The 20,798-nt window shown below is 44.1% G+C and overlaps 1 protein-coding gene across 4 annotated transcripts in view; it reads left to right on the top strand.

Moving 5' to 3' along the window:
* Positions 1 to 4,374: 4,374 nt before the first annotated feature.
* The window catches only part of LOC143650329 (long-chain-fatty-acid--CoA ligase ACSBG2-like), a 68,064-nt gene continuing 51,640 nt past the window's right edge, over positions 4,375 to 20,798 (top strand). The window contains exons 1-2 of one of the 4 annotated variants that reach the window (XM_077120974.1): positions 4,375 to 4,507; positions 16,968 to 17,100. In XM_077120974.1, the coding sequence (XP_076977089.1) occupies positions 16,973 to 17,100 (128 nt within the window). In that variant the 5' untranslated portion in view covers positions 4,375 to 4,507; positions 16,968 to 16,972. Of the gene's footprint in view, positions 4,508 to 6,190; positions 6,265 to 16,967; positions 17,101 to 19,937; positions 20,199 to 20,798 lie in introns of those variants that run through there. The other 3 variants (XM_077120977.1, XM_077120976.1, XM_077120975.1) reach the window with 3 other exon arrangements.

The following is a 20,798-nucleotide window of genomic DNA, read 5'->3' as shown; positions in this document are numbered from 1 at the left end:
AAGGAAGGAAAGAAAGAAAGAAAGTCATAGACTAAAAAAATCTAAATAAATGAAAATGTTTCAGGGCTTTGAGCAATCACTGAAGAATTAGTCAGATGCATAAAGAATGCCTTCCATCCTGAAATGCATCTCAAGGTCCAAAATGGCTGTGAGAGTTCAGCCCTCACATCAGCATCCCAAACAGGAATGGGACAGACAGGGACACAAAGGGCCTATTGCAGCTGTTGGTTTATATTTTAAAGAAGTTGACCAGGAGCCCAACCTAATAATCCACACTTACATGTTATTCACCTGAATTTATATAGGGGTAAAGAAAGGTATGATCCAGGGAGTCAGCAAATTATGGCTCAGGGGCCAAATCTGGCCCACCATCTGGTTTTGTAAATACAGCTTTACTGGAATACAATCACGTCCACTCATTGATGCATTGTCTATGGCTCTTTTCATAGCAATGTTAAGTTGCCTCAACAGCGACAGCCTGGCCTGCAAAGACTAAATATTTACTCTCTGGGATCTGTACAGAAAAAAAGTTGCCTGATCCTTGCTGTATCGGATCATATTCGAGAAAGCTTCAACAGAGGCTCTAAAAAATAAAAATTAAATTAAATTAAAAAACAGCAGCAGAACTTTCCTGGGAGGGAGGAGAGAGGATGGAAGGGGATAAGTGAATGAAATAATTCCAGATCCAGAAGGAAGGCTGGGTAACTTTAATGGAACAAGAAATAAGCAGTGGAGGGAGAAGTGTCTAATTTAAAGAGAGTGGAGTCAACTCTCAGAAAAGTGCAGAAAGATTAAAAAGTGGATATCCTACCAAGACATAATGTCTTTCATCTATCAGATTAGCAAAGATGCAAAAGTTTGATAAAGAAAAAAACATGTACAAACATACCTTGTCTAGGCAGAAGGAAAGGGAAACTCTTACACCCTTGCCAGGTGTTTACATGTATACAATATCCTTGGAGAGTAATTTGACACAGTCCAGCTGTATAGGCTTTCTATTGGAGCGGTAACAAATTAACACAAATTTAATGGTTTAAAACAACACAAGTAGTTTGAAAGTTCCTCAAAATGTTAATCATAGAATTACCACACGACCTGGCAATTCCACTCTTAGGTATATACCCAAAAGAATTGAAAACAAGCACGCACCAATTTTTTGCACACCAATATCCATAGCAGCATTAGGTATAATTTGCATTCTTTATATTATTATACAAAAGGTGGAAGTGACCCCAGTGTCCATCAACTGATGAATGGATAAACAAAATATGATCTATCCAGACAATGGAATATTATTCAGCCATAAAAAGGGATGAAGTTCTGATTCACGCTACAACTCAGATGAACTTTGAAAACATTAGGCTGAGTGAAATAAGCCAGACACAAAAGGGCAAAAGTTGCATGATTCCACTTATCTGAAACATCTAGACTAAGCAAATTCATAGAGACAGAAAGTAGATTAGAAGTTACCAGAAGCTGTGGGGAGGAGGGGAGGAGGAGTTATTGCTTAATGGGTTTAAAATTTCTGTTTGGGGAGGGGATGAAAAATTTTGGTAATGGATGGTGGTGATGGCAGCAACACATTGTAAATATAATTAATGAATTAATGAATGCCACTATATTGTATATTTAAAATGGGAACATTCATGGTACATAGGTTTGCTAACACCATAAAATTAAAAATGTACTCACACATGCATTATGTTGCAATTCTGAGGTCAGAAGTCTATAGGTTGTCAGGGCAGCATACTTTCTGGAGACTTCAGGGGGAGAATCTGTTTCCTTGCCTTCTAGAAGCCTCCTGCATGCTTTGGGTGGCACTTTTCTGCTTCTCTCTTATAAGAGCCATTTTTCTGGGCCAACCCGAAAAATCCAGAATTACCTCTCCATCTGAAGATCTTAACTTAGTCCCACCTGCCAAGTCCCTTTTGTCAGGTCAGGGAAGGTATTTATGGATACCAGGGGTTGGGATGCAGACACCTTTTTATTTTTAACTTTTTTTGGGGGGTGGGATGGAACAGTATTATCCTGCCAGTCTCCCCAGCAAAATTTAAAAATCAAGATACCCTTTGACCCAGCGCTGCCCCTTGTAGAAATCTGTTCTGGAGATTTATTCACAGCACTAGAAAAACAACGTGGGTGTTACCAGGCAAAGGCCGTGGATTCTTCTGCCCACTGCACTCAGTAGCCAATTCCTGAGACACCGAAGTTTCAAAGAGAGAAAGAGTTGATCGCTCAGTGCCTCACAGGACAGCAGATGGGCTAGTGGCCCAAAATCTGTCTCCCAACTGCAGTAATTCTGATCGTTTCATTAGCGAAAAAGATGGGCTGGGTTTCAGGGTAACACGCACAGGCCCCCCAGATGATGCAATTAGAAATGATCTAGCTAATGACTGAGCCTGCATAGATTGAGCATATGCTTCATCACAGAATGAGCTTAAGAAAATGGTGGAATGGGGTCTAGGGAATTTAAGTTAAAAGTCTAAGCTACTTCGGATGTCATATGGGCCCATTTTGGTTAGATCCAGTCTCGGATATCAATATTATTTTGGACTTGGGGGTAGGTTAGCTCTGGGTTGACCCAAGGCCCTTCATTAATAAACATTAAGAACTGTCTTTAGTGATTACAAGACTCTAAAGTTGAAAAGCTGGATAACTCGGTTCAGATGAAACTCCGTCACAAGGTTTTTACAATCCCAGGGACGGAAGATAAGGGCTGTACAACCATCATCAGACCTTATCTGACATCAAGGCAGCTGGGTTACAAGCTAGAGATTTCAGGAATTCCCCTCCAGTATACCAGAAAGCAAAAAGGATTATCTATATACTGATTCAGTAACCAAAATCATCCCTTAAATCCTGCTTTCTTGGTTACGTAGCTGCAACGTCATTTATTGAAGCTTCATTTGAAAGAGCAAGAGATAGGAAACAAGCTCATTGCTCAGTAATAAGGGATGGTCAGGTTGTAGAATTTCCAAGCAAAGGAATACCATGCTGTGCTTTAAAAAAAGAAAGAGAAAACTCTTTAATGTCTTGATATAGAATAATAGCTCCAAATATTAACTAATCAATAATAAGTAGAATACTGCATATATTATTTACATATATTACAAATGTATGTATATATATGCATATATATGTGTGAATATGTATAATATATATGCATAAATAATATATCACATATAACAAACATAATATAAACATATGCATTGACATATGCATTCATTTTATTTTTCTCTTTTCAACTGCGTCTGCATAAGGTAAAGGAACCAGGTGAGTCAAGGGGTGGTGAGAGGGCCATTAAATCCTTCATCTTTGCAGACTATTTTACACTGTTGGAAATTCTGACTGTGTGCAAATATTTCTTATTGTTAGAAGCAGCGTGTAAAAATAAAAGGGCTTGCTGGGGTGGGGGTGGGGTGGCGCAATCATTCTGGGGGTAAAGGAGGGTGCCCCAGGGGCTGTTGCTTTTTTTTTTTCTGTAGCATTTTTAAAAATTACATAATACATATACAACGCAAAGAAAGAAAAAAGCATTAGTTTTCAAAGCACTCTTCAACAAGTAGTTACAGGACATATCCCAGAGTTTGTCATGGGCTACCATTCCACCATCTCAGATTTTTCCTTCTAGCTGCCCCAGAACATTGGAGGCTAGAATGAATAAATAAGTATACATATATTTTTATCATCACAATCGATTATTTTCTTCTTTTGTGAAAAACAACGAATACACAAATAAGTAATAAATGTCAAAGTACGTTGTAACAATTAGTCGTAGGACAGATTTCAGAGTCTGGTGTGTGTTGCAGTTCCCCAGCTCTAGGTTTTTCCTTCCAGCTGGTTTGCTAAACCGCACCCTCTCTGCATAATTCCACCACGCTTTTTCCTGTCAAGCCTTCCCATAGGATTTATCTTAAAACCCTCACGATGGATTGCTGAGGGTAACATTTAAAACCCTCGTGGACACTGCCAGGCGTTCAAAGGCGAGACACGGTGGACGGCGCGAATCAGCTTTAGAGGGTTTGGCTTCGTGGAACTTGGCACCACAGTAGCAGGCAGGCCCCGTCGCGTTGGAGAAGTACCAACTTATAACTGTAATTCAACTCGTGAATGAACAAACCTGTAAAGTCGGGGGAAACCCGAACGCAGCGGGTCCCCGGGGGAGGAGGTGGGGGGAAAACGATCAGAGGTCCCGAACCTAACAGCGGCCCACCTCCCCCCTCCACCCCAGGCTGGGCCACGGGGTCAATGACCGCGGGTGGCCCCTTTCGGGGAGGGCGGGGTTAGGGGCTGGTGGCGCGTCCGGGCTCCGCGCTGCGATTGGCCGTGTGCCCTCAGGGGGTGCCGGGGATAGGGGTGGAGAGAGCAAGAGGGAAATGCAGTGTGCCTGAGTCTGAGTGAGCGGCTGGTGGGCGTGGGCCGGGCGACGCCCTAAATGCGCTGGCCGGCGCGTGGCTGCTGTCGCAGTCGCCAGAGGCTGGCCGAGAGTCGCGGCGCCGGGCATTTGGTAAGGAGGGGCTTCAGGTGACGGCCGCGTCCCACGGCAGCTCCAGCTGCATTTGGGGGGCAGACGGGGAGCGCTTAGTATTTATGGGGAGTTGGGGTGGATAAAGGACCCCCCCGCCCCAACCACCTTCCCGCTCGGGGCGTGGACACAGACTCCCTCCCCGCTTCTGTCTTACCCAAACTTTGAGCTGTGGTGCTCATGATCCATCCTTGGGGACCTCCTGGCACCGCTGGGAAGCGCCCCTGGGAGCCAGCGGGAGTTCCTTGCGCGCGGACCTGTGCGCCTCGGAGCGCACGGAGCTGGCCGCTGGGGAGGGCTGGGCCAATAGCTCGGGTCGCCTAGCTCCGACCGCAGCTCCCAGTCCAGGTTAAGGGATTGGGTGGGTTGTTGGGTGGTGGAAGGTGGCCTGGGGCCGTCGGGAACCCCGGGGACCCTCAGGGAGGATTCAGCCAGCGCGATCAGAGGCTGAGCCTGGCCGGAGCCACGTGGAGTCCTGCGCAGCGCCCCTTGGGGCCGTAGCCGCGTGGCCTCCCTTCCAGGCCCCGGAACCTCCACGTGGCCGGGCGCCCAGGCGCGGGCCACCCATTTGGGACGGGAATGCCAACCCTGGCTTCCTCCATTCGCTCTCTGGACCTTAGTTTCTGGAACTGTGAAATGGAGCTAAAGATCTGCCGCCCAGGCTAGTGGTGGAAGAATAAATTACTCTGCATGTTCGGCTACGTTTATCGTGCAGCAACACCGAGGTGGGGCGGGGGACGAGGGGGGTAGCAGGGCAGACCTAGGGGGACCTTAGGGCCCAGAAGGCAAGGCCAGAGGTGCGTGGGGGTGTCACCGGGAATATTTTAAGGCTGCGCCATTCTTCTCTGTAGCCCCTGGCCACAGAGCTCTTGAAATGTAGTGAGTCCACAAGTGTGAAAAAGAAAAAAGTGTGTTATACAACAGATTTGGAGAATTTAGTATGGAAAACAAACAAACACATCGCTTCTCTAAACCGTGTGAAATCCAAGGTCAGGGACAGGCTGATCTCTTTGCCAACGGAGGCTCGGAAGTTCTCGCATCACTGGCTGCTGAACCTGGACTCAGAGCAGGTGCCAAAGCCGAGGTGGCTTAAAGCTGGGAGGGGCTGGGGGGGAGGAAGTGTGCTGAGTGTCTAAAGCTTGGTCACCTGACCAGACCCCTCCCTCCCTCCCTGGTAGGCATGAGCACCTGGGATCCCACCAGGCACCTCTCCAGGGTCTGGGGGCGGTCATAGTGGGGGTTGAAGTGGAGGGAGAGGAGCTTGGAAGAGTACTGGGACCCCACCAGGTCTGGGGAGGCAGTCTTGGGGTTCCCAAAGCATGAGTCATCTTCCACTGGTAGCTGTATCTCTTAGAGAGTGATCTCTTTTCAGACCTAACAATGAGGTGGGGTGGAGGGGTGGAAAAGCTGGGGACTGATGTTTCCTTGACGCCCCCACCCCCACCCCTTCCACAGGCCATTTAACATTCCTTTTTGAGCAAGGCAGCTCTCCCCACATATGGAGCCCGCCACTAACTAAAGTTCAATTTCAATTTCCTTGTTTGGTTTCCATCATATTTGCTTTCACTCTCTATGGTGTTTGCTAATGATGGCAGTTTGCTTTATGCTATTTGGATGACAGGATAACCCCTCCCCGCCCCCATACACATAAAAAAAAAAAAAAGCAAGAAAAAACCCACACATTCTAGTCCCTGGAACCTGCAAACATGGAACCTGGTGTGCCAAAAGGGACTTTGCAGGTAGGATTAAGTGAAGGACCCTATAGATGGGGAGACTCTCGTGGATTATTGGGGGTGGGGGGCAATGTCATCACTGGGTCCCTATAAGACCTAGTGGGGGAGACTGGAGGGGGACAGGAGGATTGGAGTCAGAGAGAGAGAGAGATTGAAAGAGGCCGCAAGAGGAGGGGGCCACCAGCCCAGGAATGCGGGCAGCTTCTAGAAACTGGAAAAACTTCTAGAAACAAGATTCTTCCCTGGAGCTTCCAGGACGAGTGCAGGCTTCTGACACTTCGATTTTAGCCCAGTGAGGCCCGTTTCCCACTTCTGACTTCCAGAACTGTAACCATACTTCTTAAGCTTGGTGGTCAGGTCTTACGGCAGGAAACCCAGAGTATGTATTAGCAGTGTGTTTAGAGGGCTTGATATATTCATGGCATCTGGCACACAGTAAATGCTCAATAAATGTTAGCAGGCGATATTCAGAATCTACCCGTGGCAACCTCGGCGGCCTCCCTTGGGATTGGAAGCCCTGGTTTCTTGGTGGATTTTTTTTTTTCTTGGTGTTTGTATTGTAGACTTTCAGGAAGTAGAAGCAGGTGGCTCCATGGGGTGATCTGGTTGAAATTTAAAACCAGACACGCAGTGGGTAGTTTCACAACCAAGTAACGCCTTCTTGGGGGGGAATTTCCTAAGGCTGTTCCACCTGGGTTTGGCTATTTGAATGGAAAATCAACCTGGCAAATATTTGAGCAGGCTGTGGGACAAGAGATGCTGGTGGCAGCGTTAGCAAGGTAGCTCATGGTTCCCGGCTCTGTCCATGGAGCGGACACCTGTGAAGGAAGTGTGTGTGTGTGTGTGTGTGTGTGTGTGTGTGTGTGTGTGTGTGTAGAAGGGCGTGTGGGTGGAGAAACCCCTGGGCTCTGCCAGTGAAGCAGGAGGTGCCTGCGAATGTCGAAAAAAAGTGGTAACAGGGTTTGTTTGCCAAGTGCTGGAAAAGTCTGATTTGGTGCAGTGGAGTCTGCTGAGGATGGAAACTCAGCTCCATTGCCTTTAGTAACTGAGCACTTTGGCACATTTCCTAGCCCTGTTTGGTCTCAGTTTTCTCATCTGTAAATGGGGCAGATGATAAGGCCCATCTGCCTACCTTGGTGGTGTTAAAAAGACATGCATGGCTTGGCACATTGTAAACCCTTGAAAAATGTCCATCATTTGTAGTCATTAAATATTTGTAAAACCTGTTAAATATTTAAATAACACAGGTGTGCATGCATTTGTGTGTATGTGTGTGTATATGTCTATATGTTATAAGAAGTCATTCTTGTCCCACATGCCACAGTAACACTATTAACAGTTTACAAACTTAAAAAAAATTTTTTTTTCTGTGAAGTAAATCGTGGGGATTTTTAAAAAAATTTTATTATGTTTTTTTAAACAACAACATACAAAACTGAACATTCTTACCATATGATCGTTTTATTCTTGGTATATAATCAATAACTCACAACATCATCACAGAGTTGTATATTCATCACGATGGCCATTTCTTAGAACATTTGCATCAATTCAGAAAAAGAAATAAAAAGAAAAAATCCTCACACATACCATACCCTTTACCCCTCCCTCTTATTGACTGCTAGTATTTCCATCTATCCAATATATTTTAGCCTTTGTTTCCCCTATTTTTTCTATACTCCTTATCACTCGCTTTCATTGATAACTAGCATTTCAGTTGACTAAATTTATTTAAACATTTGTTCACCTATTTATTTATAAAATTTTTTTTAAATGGATAGAATGAACACATTGTATCTTTTTCCCTACAGGTTGCATGTATCTTTTCTTGCAGCCTTCTTGATTTAGTTTCCATTTTCCTAGGAGCAGGTGTACCTCAGTCTCCTCTACCTCCTTTTGGGCATCTGGCAGTGGAGCCGGGCAAGCTGAGGCACTGAGCCGGGCAAGCTGAGACACTGTTGCAAAGCTGGGGTGCTGGGGTGCTGGGGTGCTGGGCGCTGTCGCCCCTCCTGCTGCCACAGCTGCTCAGAGTTCCTGGAGTTTTGACGGTTGTTTTGGTCACAGCCCAAAGCACAATGCAGACGATTTCCATACCCTCCCTCCTCCCCCCAAACTCTCTCTTGCCCCTTTCCAGTAGGTTCGCCTTTCTCTACTCTGCAGGCACCTCACTTTCTGATTCCTCATCCTGGTTTAATTTGGCCTACACTTGGATTTCACATAAATGGAGTTGTACATTATCATGCAGGGTTTTTTGTGTGTGTGTTTTCATTTTTTTATATAAATGTAACTTTGTGACAGGTTATGACAACTTGTTTCTTTTGCATTAACAACAGGTCTTGGCCGTCTGTGTCTGTAAACATAAATTTTCTGCATTGTTTTTGCACTGAGCTGAGCTCTCACTTTTTCATTACCCCAGGAAGAAAATTTCCTATAGTCTGAAATTTGCACTGCTCACAATCATGCAACGCCTTTCCTTGTCCGTAAATCTTTACCGGTTCACTTGAGGATGTCTTCAGAGAAATGACTAGGAATGGAATTGGTGGGTTGACAGCAACTTAATATTTTTAAAGCTAAATAAATGAAAGGTTTAAATCCCCAGTGTGATGGGCAGTGAGTGATGAGTACTCAGCTCTCCCGTTGGCACAGCGTTTTGGGAGGGCATGTTGTCAGTTCCTACAATTATAAAATATTCGTTGACCCAGCCATACCGCTTCTAGGAATTTAGCAGACAGAGAAACTTTTAGAAATAGGCAAATGTGCGCCAACAATGAATAGTGCAATCTATAAATGCTAATATTGAAAGATCTCCCAAATATATCTCCCAACTTAAAGGTAAGTTGCAGAAAGATGTGGAGAGTATTTTCCAGTTTCATTGTTGCTGTTTTTAACAAAGTGTGTTTACGGATACCTGATAACGAATAACAAAAGAAGGACGGAAAAGATAGTGATTGTGGCTTAAGTCGCTGGAATGAGTGAGAGGGGAGAGAGAGTTTTCTTATCATTCATTCCATCCTTTCTTCTTTAGAATTAAACAAACAAAAAACCCCATACCCATGTACTACTTTCATAACACTTAAAAAAATTAGTCTAAGTATAAAAAAAGTAATGAATTAAGCCCCACAGACTACCAAATTTATGTGATAAAGGGGAGAAAAAAAAGGATATATGTTTAGAAATTTTGACAGCTGTGGTCAAGTTGTCCTTCAAAGAGGCTGTACTGATATTCCCCCGACCAATGATGTATGAGTGTCACGAGTGGGTTTAACGCTTCTATCTTCAGAAATTTGGGGTCTGTCATTTGAACAGATAACATACACCTGGTGAAAACTGTTACTGCTAAAGTCAGCACGGAAATGCCATTTGAAGATTGTAGCAGGTAGCATTTGGCTGCAAGTAAAAGAAAGCCTGATTGACAATACTTTTTTTTTAATTTTTAAAATTTTTAAAAATTTATTTATTAATTAAAAAATAAAGAAACGAAATAAAACAACATGCATAATCAGTAATTCACAATATCATCACTTAGTTGCATATTCGTGACAATACATTTTGAAATATGGGCTTATTTTTCACACCAGATAGGAAATCTGTAGGTAGATAGTTGCTGGCATTGGTTCAGCCACATAACATTGTCATCAAGAGCCAGGTTCTCAATGTCCTAAGCTTCTTGTGCCCTTTGCTTATTGCCTCATGATTGTCAAATGGCTGCCGTGGCTCCAGGCGTCATATCCTCATCCCAGGCAGGAAAAGAAGGGAAGGGTCAGCATCAGCAGTCTCTCTTCTCTTCCTTGTCTTTTTTGTTCTTTCTGTCAGTTGGTTTCTTTTTTTATGTGAAAAATAACATATATACAAATAAGCAATACATTTCAAAACACATAACAATTAGCTGTAGAACAGATTTCAGAGTTTGGCGTGGGTTACAATTCCACAATTTTAGGTTTTTACTTCTAGCTGCTCTAAGATACTGGAGACTAAAAGAAATATCAATGTAATGACTCAGCACTCATACTCCTTTGTTAAACCCTACCTTCTCTGTATAACTCCACCATCACCTTTGATCTTTCTCCCACTCTTTAAGGGTGTTTGGACTATGGCCATTCTAACTTTTTCATATTGGAAGAGACTGTTGATAATATGGGATGGGGGATGGAACTAGCTGATGTTCTGGAGAGGCTGGGCTGTCTGCATTTCAGGATTTATCTGGTCCAGGGACTCATCTGGAGACTGTAGGTTTCTAGAAAGTTCCCTTAGTGCATGGAATCTTTGTAGAATCTTATATAACACCCTAGGTGCTCTTTTTTGGTTGGGGTTTGGTAAGTTATGATAGGTAGCAATGTCTAACTGAGGCTTGTGTAGGAGTGACCTCCAGAGTAGCCTCTCCACTCTACTTGAACTCCCTCAGCCACTGATACCTTATTTGTTACACTTCTTTCCCCCTTTTTGGTTAGGATAGCATTGTTGATCCCATGGTGCCAGGGTCTCTTGCTTGTCTTTTTAAAGCATATTATTTTCCAGATACTTCCAGCTGAATTCCCATTGCGTTGCATTGGCCAGAAGGGGTCACACAGCCACCTGTCACTGCAGAGGAGTCTGAGAGGGTATTTTGCTTTACCAGTCTCTGATTAAGAGGGAAACGGAGAAAGGGCTGGGGATGGCGGTGCTGTCAATGATGTGGCACCATATCAAGAGACATTAAGAGTCTGCTTGGGTCTCCAACTCTTAATCGTCATGGACTGGGTGAATAAAAAGGATAGAGGCAAGGGCAGTGTGATGGTGGCTCAGTGGCAGAATGCTCACCTGCCATGCTGGAGACCTGGGTTCGATTCCTGGTGACTGCCCATGCAAAAATAATAATAACAACAACAACAGCAACAAAAGGATAGAGGCAAGAGACGTGCTCACCTTGGGTTACAAAATTTAAGGGACAGCCAAAAAATCTTAGTCATCAAGACAAATAATCTTTGAAAAAGTATTTATTGCTAAAAGCCATATATAAGCACATGCATTCTTAATATACAGACATTCCAAACATGGTGTACAATCAGTGGCTCACAATATCATCACATAGTTGTATTTTTATCACTTTTTTAGAACATTCACATCACTCCAGAAAAAGAAATAAAAAGAAAAAAGAAAAAACTCATACATACCATACCGCTTAACCCCCATTGACCACTAGTATTTCCATCTACCCAATATAGATGTTCTAGTTTGCTAGCTGCCAGAATGCAACACCTCAGAGACGGATTGGCTTTTAATAAAAGGGGGTTTATTTTGTTAGTTCTTCAGAGGAAAGGCAGCTAACTTTCATCTGAGGTTCTTTCTTACATGGGAAGGCACAAGGTGATGCCTGCTGGCCTCTGGATTCCAACAGCTTTCCCTGGGGTGATTCCTTTCTGTGTCTCTAAAGGCCTGGACTGAGCTGCGAGTGCTGAGATGAGGATGCTGAGCTGCTTGGGCTGTGCTATGTTGAGTCTCTCATTTAAGCACCAGCCGATTAAATCAAATGTCATTCATTGCAGCAGGCACGCCTCCTAGCCGACTGCAGATGTAATCAGCAACAGATGAAGTTCACATACCATTGGCTCATGTCCACAGCAACAGAACTAGGTGCCTTCACCTGGCCAAGTTGACACCTGAATCTAACTGTATATATATTTCAATTTTAATGTTTGTTCCCCTCATTATTTATTTTTAACCCGTATGTTTTACTCATCTGTCCGTACCATAGATAAAAAGAGTGTCAGACACAAGGTTTTCATAATCACACACTCACATTGTGAAAGCTATATCATTAGATAATCATCTTCAATAAACATGGCTACTGGAACACAGCTCTACATTTTCAGGCAGTTCCCTCCAGCCTCTCCATTACATCTTAACTAACAAGGTGATATCTATTTAATGCGTAAGAATAACCTCCAGGATAACCTCTCAACTCTATTTGGAATCTCTCAGCCATTGACAGTTTATTTTGTCTCATTTCTCTCTTCCCCCTTTTGGTCGAGAAGCTTTTATCAATTCCTTGATGTTGAGTCTCAGCTCATTCTAGGGTTTTCCTCAATCCCTTGATGCTGAGTCCCAGCTCATTCTAGGATTTCTGTCCCACGTTGCCAGGAAGGTCCACACCCCTGGGAGTCATGTCCCATGAAGACAGGGGGAGGGTGGTGAGTTTGCTTGTTGTGTTGGCTGGAGAGAGAGGCCACATCTGAGCAACAAAAGAGGCTCTCTTAAGGGTGGCTCTTATTCCTCTTAGGCCTAATTTTAAGTAGGCTTAAGAACAAATAATTTTTTAATGCAAAATTAAAAAAAAATCAAAGTGAATGCAAAAAAAAATCCACAATGAAAAAAATGTCAGCATTTAAAATAAAGAGAGGGCAGGGATGGGGGGAGGCAAAGGGGGCAGGTGCCTTGGGTAAGGGCAGGGCCGTATCTTAGTTAATTATCCAGAGGCTATGGACCAAAGGCGAGCCACAAAATAGAACCAGGATGTCAACCAAGACAGATCAGAGCTCAGACAGGTGATGTGGCCCTAGAATTTGGTATCTCAACCACTCTGCTTCTGACCAGCTGTGCAACTCTGGGCAAGTTACCTAACTTCTCTGTTTCCCCCATCTTATGGAGGGACAGTCCTGCTGTGGCCCAGCTGCCAGCATGTATTTTTAAGCACTGTACAGCTCTATGGACTACCACTCGAAGACACTCCGAGGGTCAGGGTTATTCTCTGATGAGTTGGTGCAGAGAGAAGTCCCAATAGGACAAAACTTCTGTCTCTAGACTTGCTGTGTGACCTGCTCCAAGTGGCACTTCCTCTTTGTCCTTTGTTGCATTAAAGGAGCCCATGCCCCACATCAGGATAATCTATTTACTTTTTTGAATGTTTCTATTGAGGTATGCGTTAGTTTCCTAGGCTGCACAAAGCAAGTACCATGACATAAACTGGGTTTAACAATGGGAATTTATTTGGCCACCTTTTTTTCTTTCGATGCAGTTTTGTTGATATATATTCACACCATACAAACCATCCAAAGTATACAGCCGATGGCTCACAGTATCATCATAGGGTGGTACATTTGCTCACGGTTTCGAGGTCAGGGAATGTCCAAACCAAGGAGTCACAAGGGCGATGCTTTCTTCCCCAAAGACCAGATGCCACATGACAAGGCACATGGTAGTGTCTGCTGGTCTCTCCCCTCTCTTCCAGGTTTCATTGATTTCACTTCTTGCTTCTGTGGCTTCCTCTCTTTTTGACTGAATTATATTCTCTTATAAAGGACTCCACTAAGAGGATTCAGACCCACCGTTCATTGAATTGGGTCACACCTTAGCTTAAATCACCTCATCAGAAGGTCCCACAATAGGCTCACAGCCTCAGCAGTAGCTTAGATTTAAGAACATGTTTTTTTCTGGGGTCCGTACAGCTCCAAGTTACCACAAGGTAAAATTCATATCACATAATATTAGCCATTAACTATTTTCAAAGCGTGCAAGTCGGCAGCATTTAGTCTACCCACAATGTCACACAACCATCACCTCTAACTAGTTCTAAGACATTTTCATCATGCCCCAAAGAAACTCTATACCCATTAGCTGTCATTCTCCATTCCCCTCTCTCCATTCCTGGTAACCTCCAACTTGCTTTCTGTCTCTATAGATTTTCTTGGACATTTCATACAACATGGAATCATATAGTATGTGACCTGGCTTCTTTCATTGAGCATCATGTCTTCAAAATCCATCCATGTGGTTAGCATGGATCAACGTTTCATTCCTTTTTCTGGCTGAGTAATATTCCATTGTATGGTTAGAACACACTTTATTTATCGATGCATCAGCAGGTGGATATTTGGGTTGTTTTCCACATTTTGCTATTCTGAATAGTGGTGCCATCAGATTATTTTAGATCTCCTTCTCCCCACACTTCTCCTCCCAGGGCTTAACTCCTCCCCTGACTTTATGGATCTATAGAATAGTCCTTTTAATCAGAAAGAGAATTAGATTTTCCTTTTCCCTTGAATAATAATCTCTGGCTTTTACATCCGTCTCACCACTGGCTATAGGCTGGGGCCACACCTATTTTCCTCACTTATTTCTTGCATCTAACAGCACCTGAAATTCAGAGAGGACTATGCTAAGAAGAGTGGACACATTTATATCCCACCAACTCATGTTTTGATACTGGGTTTAAGCAATTTGTTTTTTGAGTGTCCTTCTCCTGAGTCATGCCTTGTTTTTAGATGGGGTTGCTGTAATCTGATTCTTTGATGCAACAAATGTTTCTCTTACGTGCCCAGCTGGAGTACGGGAAGCCCTTCCAACTCTCTGGTGATGTTCATTGCTAATATTTATCGATTGCTTTGCTGTGTGCCAGACACTTTTTAAAATAACAGCTGCATTGAGATACAGTTGACATACTGCACAATTCACCCTTCCAAAGGGCACGATTTGATGGCTTTTGGTTGATTTACACACTTGAACAACCACCATCAAAGCCAACTTTAGAACTTTTTCATCACCTCCAAAAGAAATCCTGTACCCACTCACTCCCCATCTTTCCCTTCCCCAAGCCCTAAGCAACCACTAATCTGCTTTCTCTCTTAATGGATCTCTCTTTTCTGAACATTTCATATAAATGGAATCATATACTAAATGATCCTTTTGTCACTGAGCGAAATGTTTTCAAGGTTCATCCATATTGTAGTGTGTATCAAAACTCCATTCCTTTTTGTGGATGAGTAATATTCCATTGTATGGATGGATGGACCACATTTTATTTATCCATTCATCAGTAGATGGGCACTTGGTTTGTTTCCACTTTTTGCCTATTATGAATAAAGCTACTAGGAACATAAGTGTACAAATTTGGGGGTGGACGTGTGTTTTCACGTATCTTGGGTATATGTCTAGGAATGGAATTGCTGTGTCATAGGGTAGCTCTACCTTTAACACTGGGGGGGCTATCACCCTGATTTTCAAAGCAGCTGCACCATCCTACATTCCCACCAGCAAGCAGTGCTTGAGGAGAGTGGGCATTGGTTGTTGAACCTCAGATCTCCAATCCTTCTATTCAATCCCAGCTTCTTCTCTGTGCTTCTGCTTTATTCCTGCAAGAATTGAATGGACTGGTACAGAGGTGGGGGTGAGGGTGGAGCAGGAACAGAAATGTCAGGACGCAGTGAACTTTGGGGTGTGGTTGGAGGGGCTTGGTGCCAAGAGGGACCTTTGGATGTGCGGACTTGATTGCTCATTGAAAAATATCATTTAAAGCAGGGTTTCACGAAATTTCTTTTCATTTTAATGTCACCTTATCAACTTTTGCTCATCTTTTGATGCAAAACAAAATCCTTCTCTTTGGAGATGGGTTGGCTGATTGAAGAGTTTTTTATGTTTCTTGCATAGACTGACTTGAAGCAGAGGGAGCTGCTTCTTTAGACCTCTCTAGCCCCAAACTTTGAACAAAGGTTCCGAAGTTCATTTTGGGCTCATCCTCAAAGTTCTTGTTGGGCTCACCCATGGAGGTCATGGACTATTGCTGGGATGAACGGGATGCCTCCCCCTAAAAAAAAAAAATTCTTAGATTTTCAGCAATAGCTTGGAAATGGTCACAAAGAAGTCAGTATTGTCAGAGCTGTGCAACTCAGGTGGCTGGGGGTACAGATTGCCACTGAGAATTATGGATCTGGAGAAAAATGAATTCTTTTCAAGAAACAGGATGGTAGAACAAAAGAAGTGTGTGGAAATTCTCCATGGGACCAATTTGTTGACTCTGTCAACCAGGCTTTCCACTTTTTAAGAGTCAAAGTACTATTCTATTTTGTAATGTTCTTGACTATAAAAAATGGCTTTTCATCATAGAAGAGTGTCGTAAGAACTGAGCAATACTTACAGAACATTCTAAGTCTCCTGGAGCTGCCAGGCAGAATTTTCTGCGATGCTGGAAATGTTCTATATCAGTGGTGTCCAACGCAATGACCGCTAGCCACGTGAGACTATGGAGTCCTTACAATGTGGTTAGCGCAACTGAGGAAATGAAGTTTACATTGTATTTAACTTTAATTATTGTAAATTAAAATCTAAGCGCTCACTTCCGCTAGCAATGACCATATTAAGCAGGGCAGGTCACCAGCTTTTCCCCAAGCCTGCATGGTTGTCCAATCCATGCCTAATTTATCAACAGTTCTGATAAACTGTACTCTGTCTTAGAAACAAGCATCTCTTTAATTTTAATTTTTTATTAGAGGTGTGGGTTTATATAACAATCATGCATCAGATACAGGATTCCTTTCCACCCCCATGTTATTAACCCCTTGCAGTGACATGGTTGGCTTGTCTCAATGGGTGAAGGTGGATTTTTATAATTGTCCTGTTAACTGTAGCCCACGGTTTAACTCAGGGCTTACTGTTTGGGTGGTGCAGTTCCATGAGAAACAGTTATCTTTTGGCCCTCCTGGCCCATTGGTGGGTGCAATAGTTCACTAAATTATGTTATTCGGGTGACAGGTGTAATTGGCACAAGCAGGTCTGGGAATAAGCAGCTCGCCTTTGGCAAGCACGAAACTCACTGGGAGTTTTTGGAGAGCTCCCCGCAACCCCATTCTTCTGCTAGGAGGGTGCAGTGGGGACTGGTGTGTGTGTGCACCACACTCATTGAGTTGGCTAATCGGGTAAAGTGGAGGTTAACTGAGAACTTCCACTTTTCTTGTTCTTAGGCAGGATGTCTGGCGAGGTTGGCTTGGGTGACACAGCAGCCGAATCCAGAGCCAGCATGGAATGCTCGGGGTCCAATGTCCCCCTGCCCAGTGAGGCGGCCTTAAAGGATATCCAGGTGACCCATGCTGCCAGGTAAGCCACCTATCCTCCATTCCACCGTGGACCCCAGGGCCCCTTGACAAGTTTGCCTAAGACTTCAGGTCCTCTTAGCTTTGGTGGGAGGACCAGCGTTTTGGGGTCTGCTGGGTTGGGGCAGATGGATTTTGCTCAATCATTGCTTCCTTTTATGTAGCTGCTGCCTCATTCCATGGTGGGTCATTTCTCAATGAGAGTGCATCTTAGTTTGCCAGAGCTGCTGTAACAAATGCCACAAGACTGGATGGTTTAGTCAATGGGAATTTTGGGGGATTTGGAGGCTGGAAATCCAACAACAAAGTCTTGGCAGGTCATACTATCTTCAAAGTTTGTAGTGACAACTGGCAATCATCTGCTGTGTACCTCTCTCTCTCTGGCTTCTCCCAACTGAATGCATCTGAATTTCCTCTCCATTATAAGACCTCCAGTCACCCAGATATGAAGTTCCACCCGGATTCCATTTGGCCTCATCTAAATTGGATCTTTGAAGATCTTATTCATGAATGAGTCTGCCCCTGGACTAATGACCTCTTCCAAGGCCCTGTTTGCACATGGGTTCACGCCCACAAGGCCACTAGGACTTGAACCTGTCTTTATGGGGAATATATGTCAATCCTCAACAAAATGTGAGTGATCATCTGTATTCAACCCTAGTCCGCTGCCTGGAGGAGGTGGTTCCCCAGCCACTCAGAAAACCTGTGACTTGTATAGAAAGAACTTCTGGAAGGAAAGGATGGATCCAGGGGAAGGAATGGTCCAAGGCGAATAATAATAGGGTGGGGGTATGGGAAGGCTGATTTCACATTATGATCCCATGGGGGTGAATGAGATGGAGCCAAGCTGGTCAAAGGCCGCTTCAGGCTTTCGCCGGCAGGAGAGCTGGAAATGGGGTGGGTGGGGAGAGGGTTGCAGCTGTGGCGTGGTCTCTGCGGAGACCTAGGCTGACCTGTGGAAGGCTCTGCGGTTGGGAGATCCTGCCCTGGGCCACAGGTCCAGGCTGCCCTTAGAAGGAGTGTGCCCCTGGACCAGGGGCCAGCAGCTGAGGTCGGCTTCCCACTGCACACCCAGAAGCTGGTGGAGCAAGTTCTCTACCCCCAAGGGAGAGCTGGTCAGGCACCCCCTCAGCATCCGCCACACCTCATTTGGAATACCTATGGACAAGTTTTTCCTGAATGCATTTGCATTTCTGTGCTAAGAGACTGTGTGTATAATTGTCTGTCTGCACATGGGCATGTGAATGTATGAATGTATGAGTGTATGTGTGTGAATGTAATTGTGTTTGCACATGAGGGTGCGTATGAGTGTGTGTGAGGGTGTGTGCAGTTGTGCATGTGTGAGTGTGTATATGAGTATGTGTGTGCACATTATGAGGTGTAGGCAACTGTGTGTGAATATTTATGTCTGCACAAGGATGTGAATGTGTGTGCAAGAATGTGTGAGAGTGTGTATGTGTAACTGTGTGTGTAATTGTGTGTTAGGTGTGTATGAACGCGAGTGCATATGTGTATGTGAGAGCATGTGACTGTGTTATGCAATTTTGTATTTACAAAGGTGTGTTTGAATGTGTGAAGGGGTGTGAGTGTGCACATGAGTGTGATGAGCCTATGGGTGTGAGTATGTGTGTATATGGATGTGTGCCTGAATTAGGGGGCATATGATTATATGAGCGTTTGCATTAGAGGGTAAGGGTTCATATGTGTATGTGCAATTTTGCATCTGTATGAAGGGGTTTTGAGTGTGTGAATGGATGTGAATGAGGAAGTAGATGTGTGTGTGTGAGTGCATGTGTGTGTGTGTGTTTGTCTGAGTGAGGGGGAATATGAGTATTCAAATGTGCACGTGAATGTGCATGTAACTGTCTAGTATAACCAAAATGGTTCGGCAGTCAAGAGATCCCAGGTTCCTTTTCTCTGTTGGCTGTTTCAGATTCCAGCAGTCCACTTAGGGACAGGGAGTGCCAAACCCCTTCCCTTTGAAGGCATGACCCGGAACTAGCCCACATCATTTTGGCCAGGGTTTGGTTACCTGGCCTTCCCTCACTCCAAGAGATGGTGGGAAATGTAGACTGTAGGTGAGAAGCCCAGGTAAGAAGGGCAGAATGGATATAAGGGGGGCACTTACTCCCCCAGCAACAGTTGCCTCAGGGCTTGTGGGGTGGGCACCTGCCCTCTGTGAACATGAGACATTCAGAAGGCTCTGGAGACAACAGAACACTCCCTGTCCTTTTCTCTCTGCAGAGTGGAATCATTTATTGAATGCATATTCATTTATTGAGCATCTGCTGTATACCAGGCACTGTTTTAGGCACTGGGGGTATAGCTGTGAGCAACACAGAAACAGAAAAGGGAGGAGGGAGAAACAGGAAAGTTGCAAGAAAAATCAGAGTGAGGTGGACTGCAAATGCACAAAACAAGGCAGTTTCTTAGAACGTGGTGGGGGCAGCACAAACATTCACTGAGCCACTTGATTTCTGGACGGGACCCTCTGCCGACCTTCTTGCCTAGTCAGATTCCTGATTAAATCTTTTCAAACACATATCTGGTTTTTCTTCAGAGTTGTCAGTTTGCATTTGTTTGTGTGCGTGATTCTGGGTTTCCCTGCTGTCTGTCCCTGAATGGAGCTCGCCTGGTTTGGCTCATCTTTGTGTCCCCAGCATCTAGCACAATGCCTGACAAAATAGTTACGGTGTTGTAAAAATTTCATGAGCTCACGCAAAGTGCATGCGTGCAGGAATGAAAAGGGAACCACAAGCCTCCTGTTCCGGAAGCAGTTTCCTCCAGGGATGGGGGTGGGGCGAGGAGGCAGGGACAGGCAGTGATGTCACAAGGGGTGGTTGAGATGGAAGGTTCTGGAAGGTTGAAGGGGATAGAAGGCTTGTTTGGGGAAGGAAGCTGCCCACCTTCCTGCCTCCCGCCACCACCATCATCCTGGCTGGACCTGGATGGGCTGGGAAGGGGTGGCACATGCTAAGGCTTCTAAGTGGGGCTACTCGTTAATTATCTTCGTGGAAGAAGAAAACAGCTTGAGTGCCCAAATGTCTCAGCTCCCAAGGCCTCACCATGGGAACCAGAACCACACCTCATGAAGAATGGCAGGTACCTGTGGGATGGGAGAAGGACAAGCAGGGCTCATTTGGAATTTGGATTTTGACTGTAAGTCAGTGGCAGGTTTCACTAGAAGTTGGACTCACCATCAATGAACATTTTGGCCTCCAGCTAGACCCTCAGTCTCTTTTTCTATTGTGCTTTCTAGTTAAGTATTACTAGGGAAGCTATTGATTTTTTAAACTTTTTTTTAATTGAAAAATAACATATATACAAAAAAGCAATAAATTTCCAAGTACATTTTAACAAGCAGTTATACAACAGATTTTAAAGGTTGGTATGAGTTACAGTTCCACAATTTTTCTTTTCCTTTTTTTTCTAGCTGCTTTTTGAGTTTTAAATGTTTTATCTAGTCCCTTTACTGAACCATTTTTTATTTCTAATAGCTTTTCAGCTGATTGGATAGTCTAGGTGTTCAGTCATATTATTTGCAAAATGACAATCTTCTCTGTTTCCACTCTCTATTCCTCTCATTTCTTTTTCTTAACTTACTGCATTGACTAGGAACCTCCAGATCAACTCTGAATTTTAACAATGAAAGCAAAACAACATCCTTGTCTTTTTCTTGACTTAATGGAAATACTTCCAGTG

This window comes from Tamandua tetradactyla, chromosome 11 (genome assembly GCF_023851605.1).
Source record: "Tamandua tetradactyla isolate mTamTet1 chromosome 11, mTamTet1.pri, whole genome shotgun sequence".
Taxonomy (NCBI): domain Eukaryota; kingdom Metazoa; phylum Chordata; class Mammalia; order Pilosa; family Myrmecophagidae; genus Tamandua; species Tamandua tetradactyla.
Note: the sequence above shows the minus strand (reverse complement) of the source record. Positions and strands in the feature narration are given on the sequence as shown.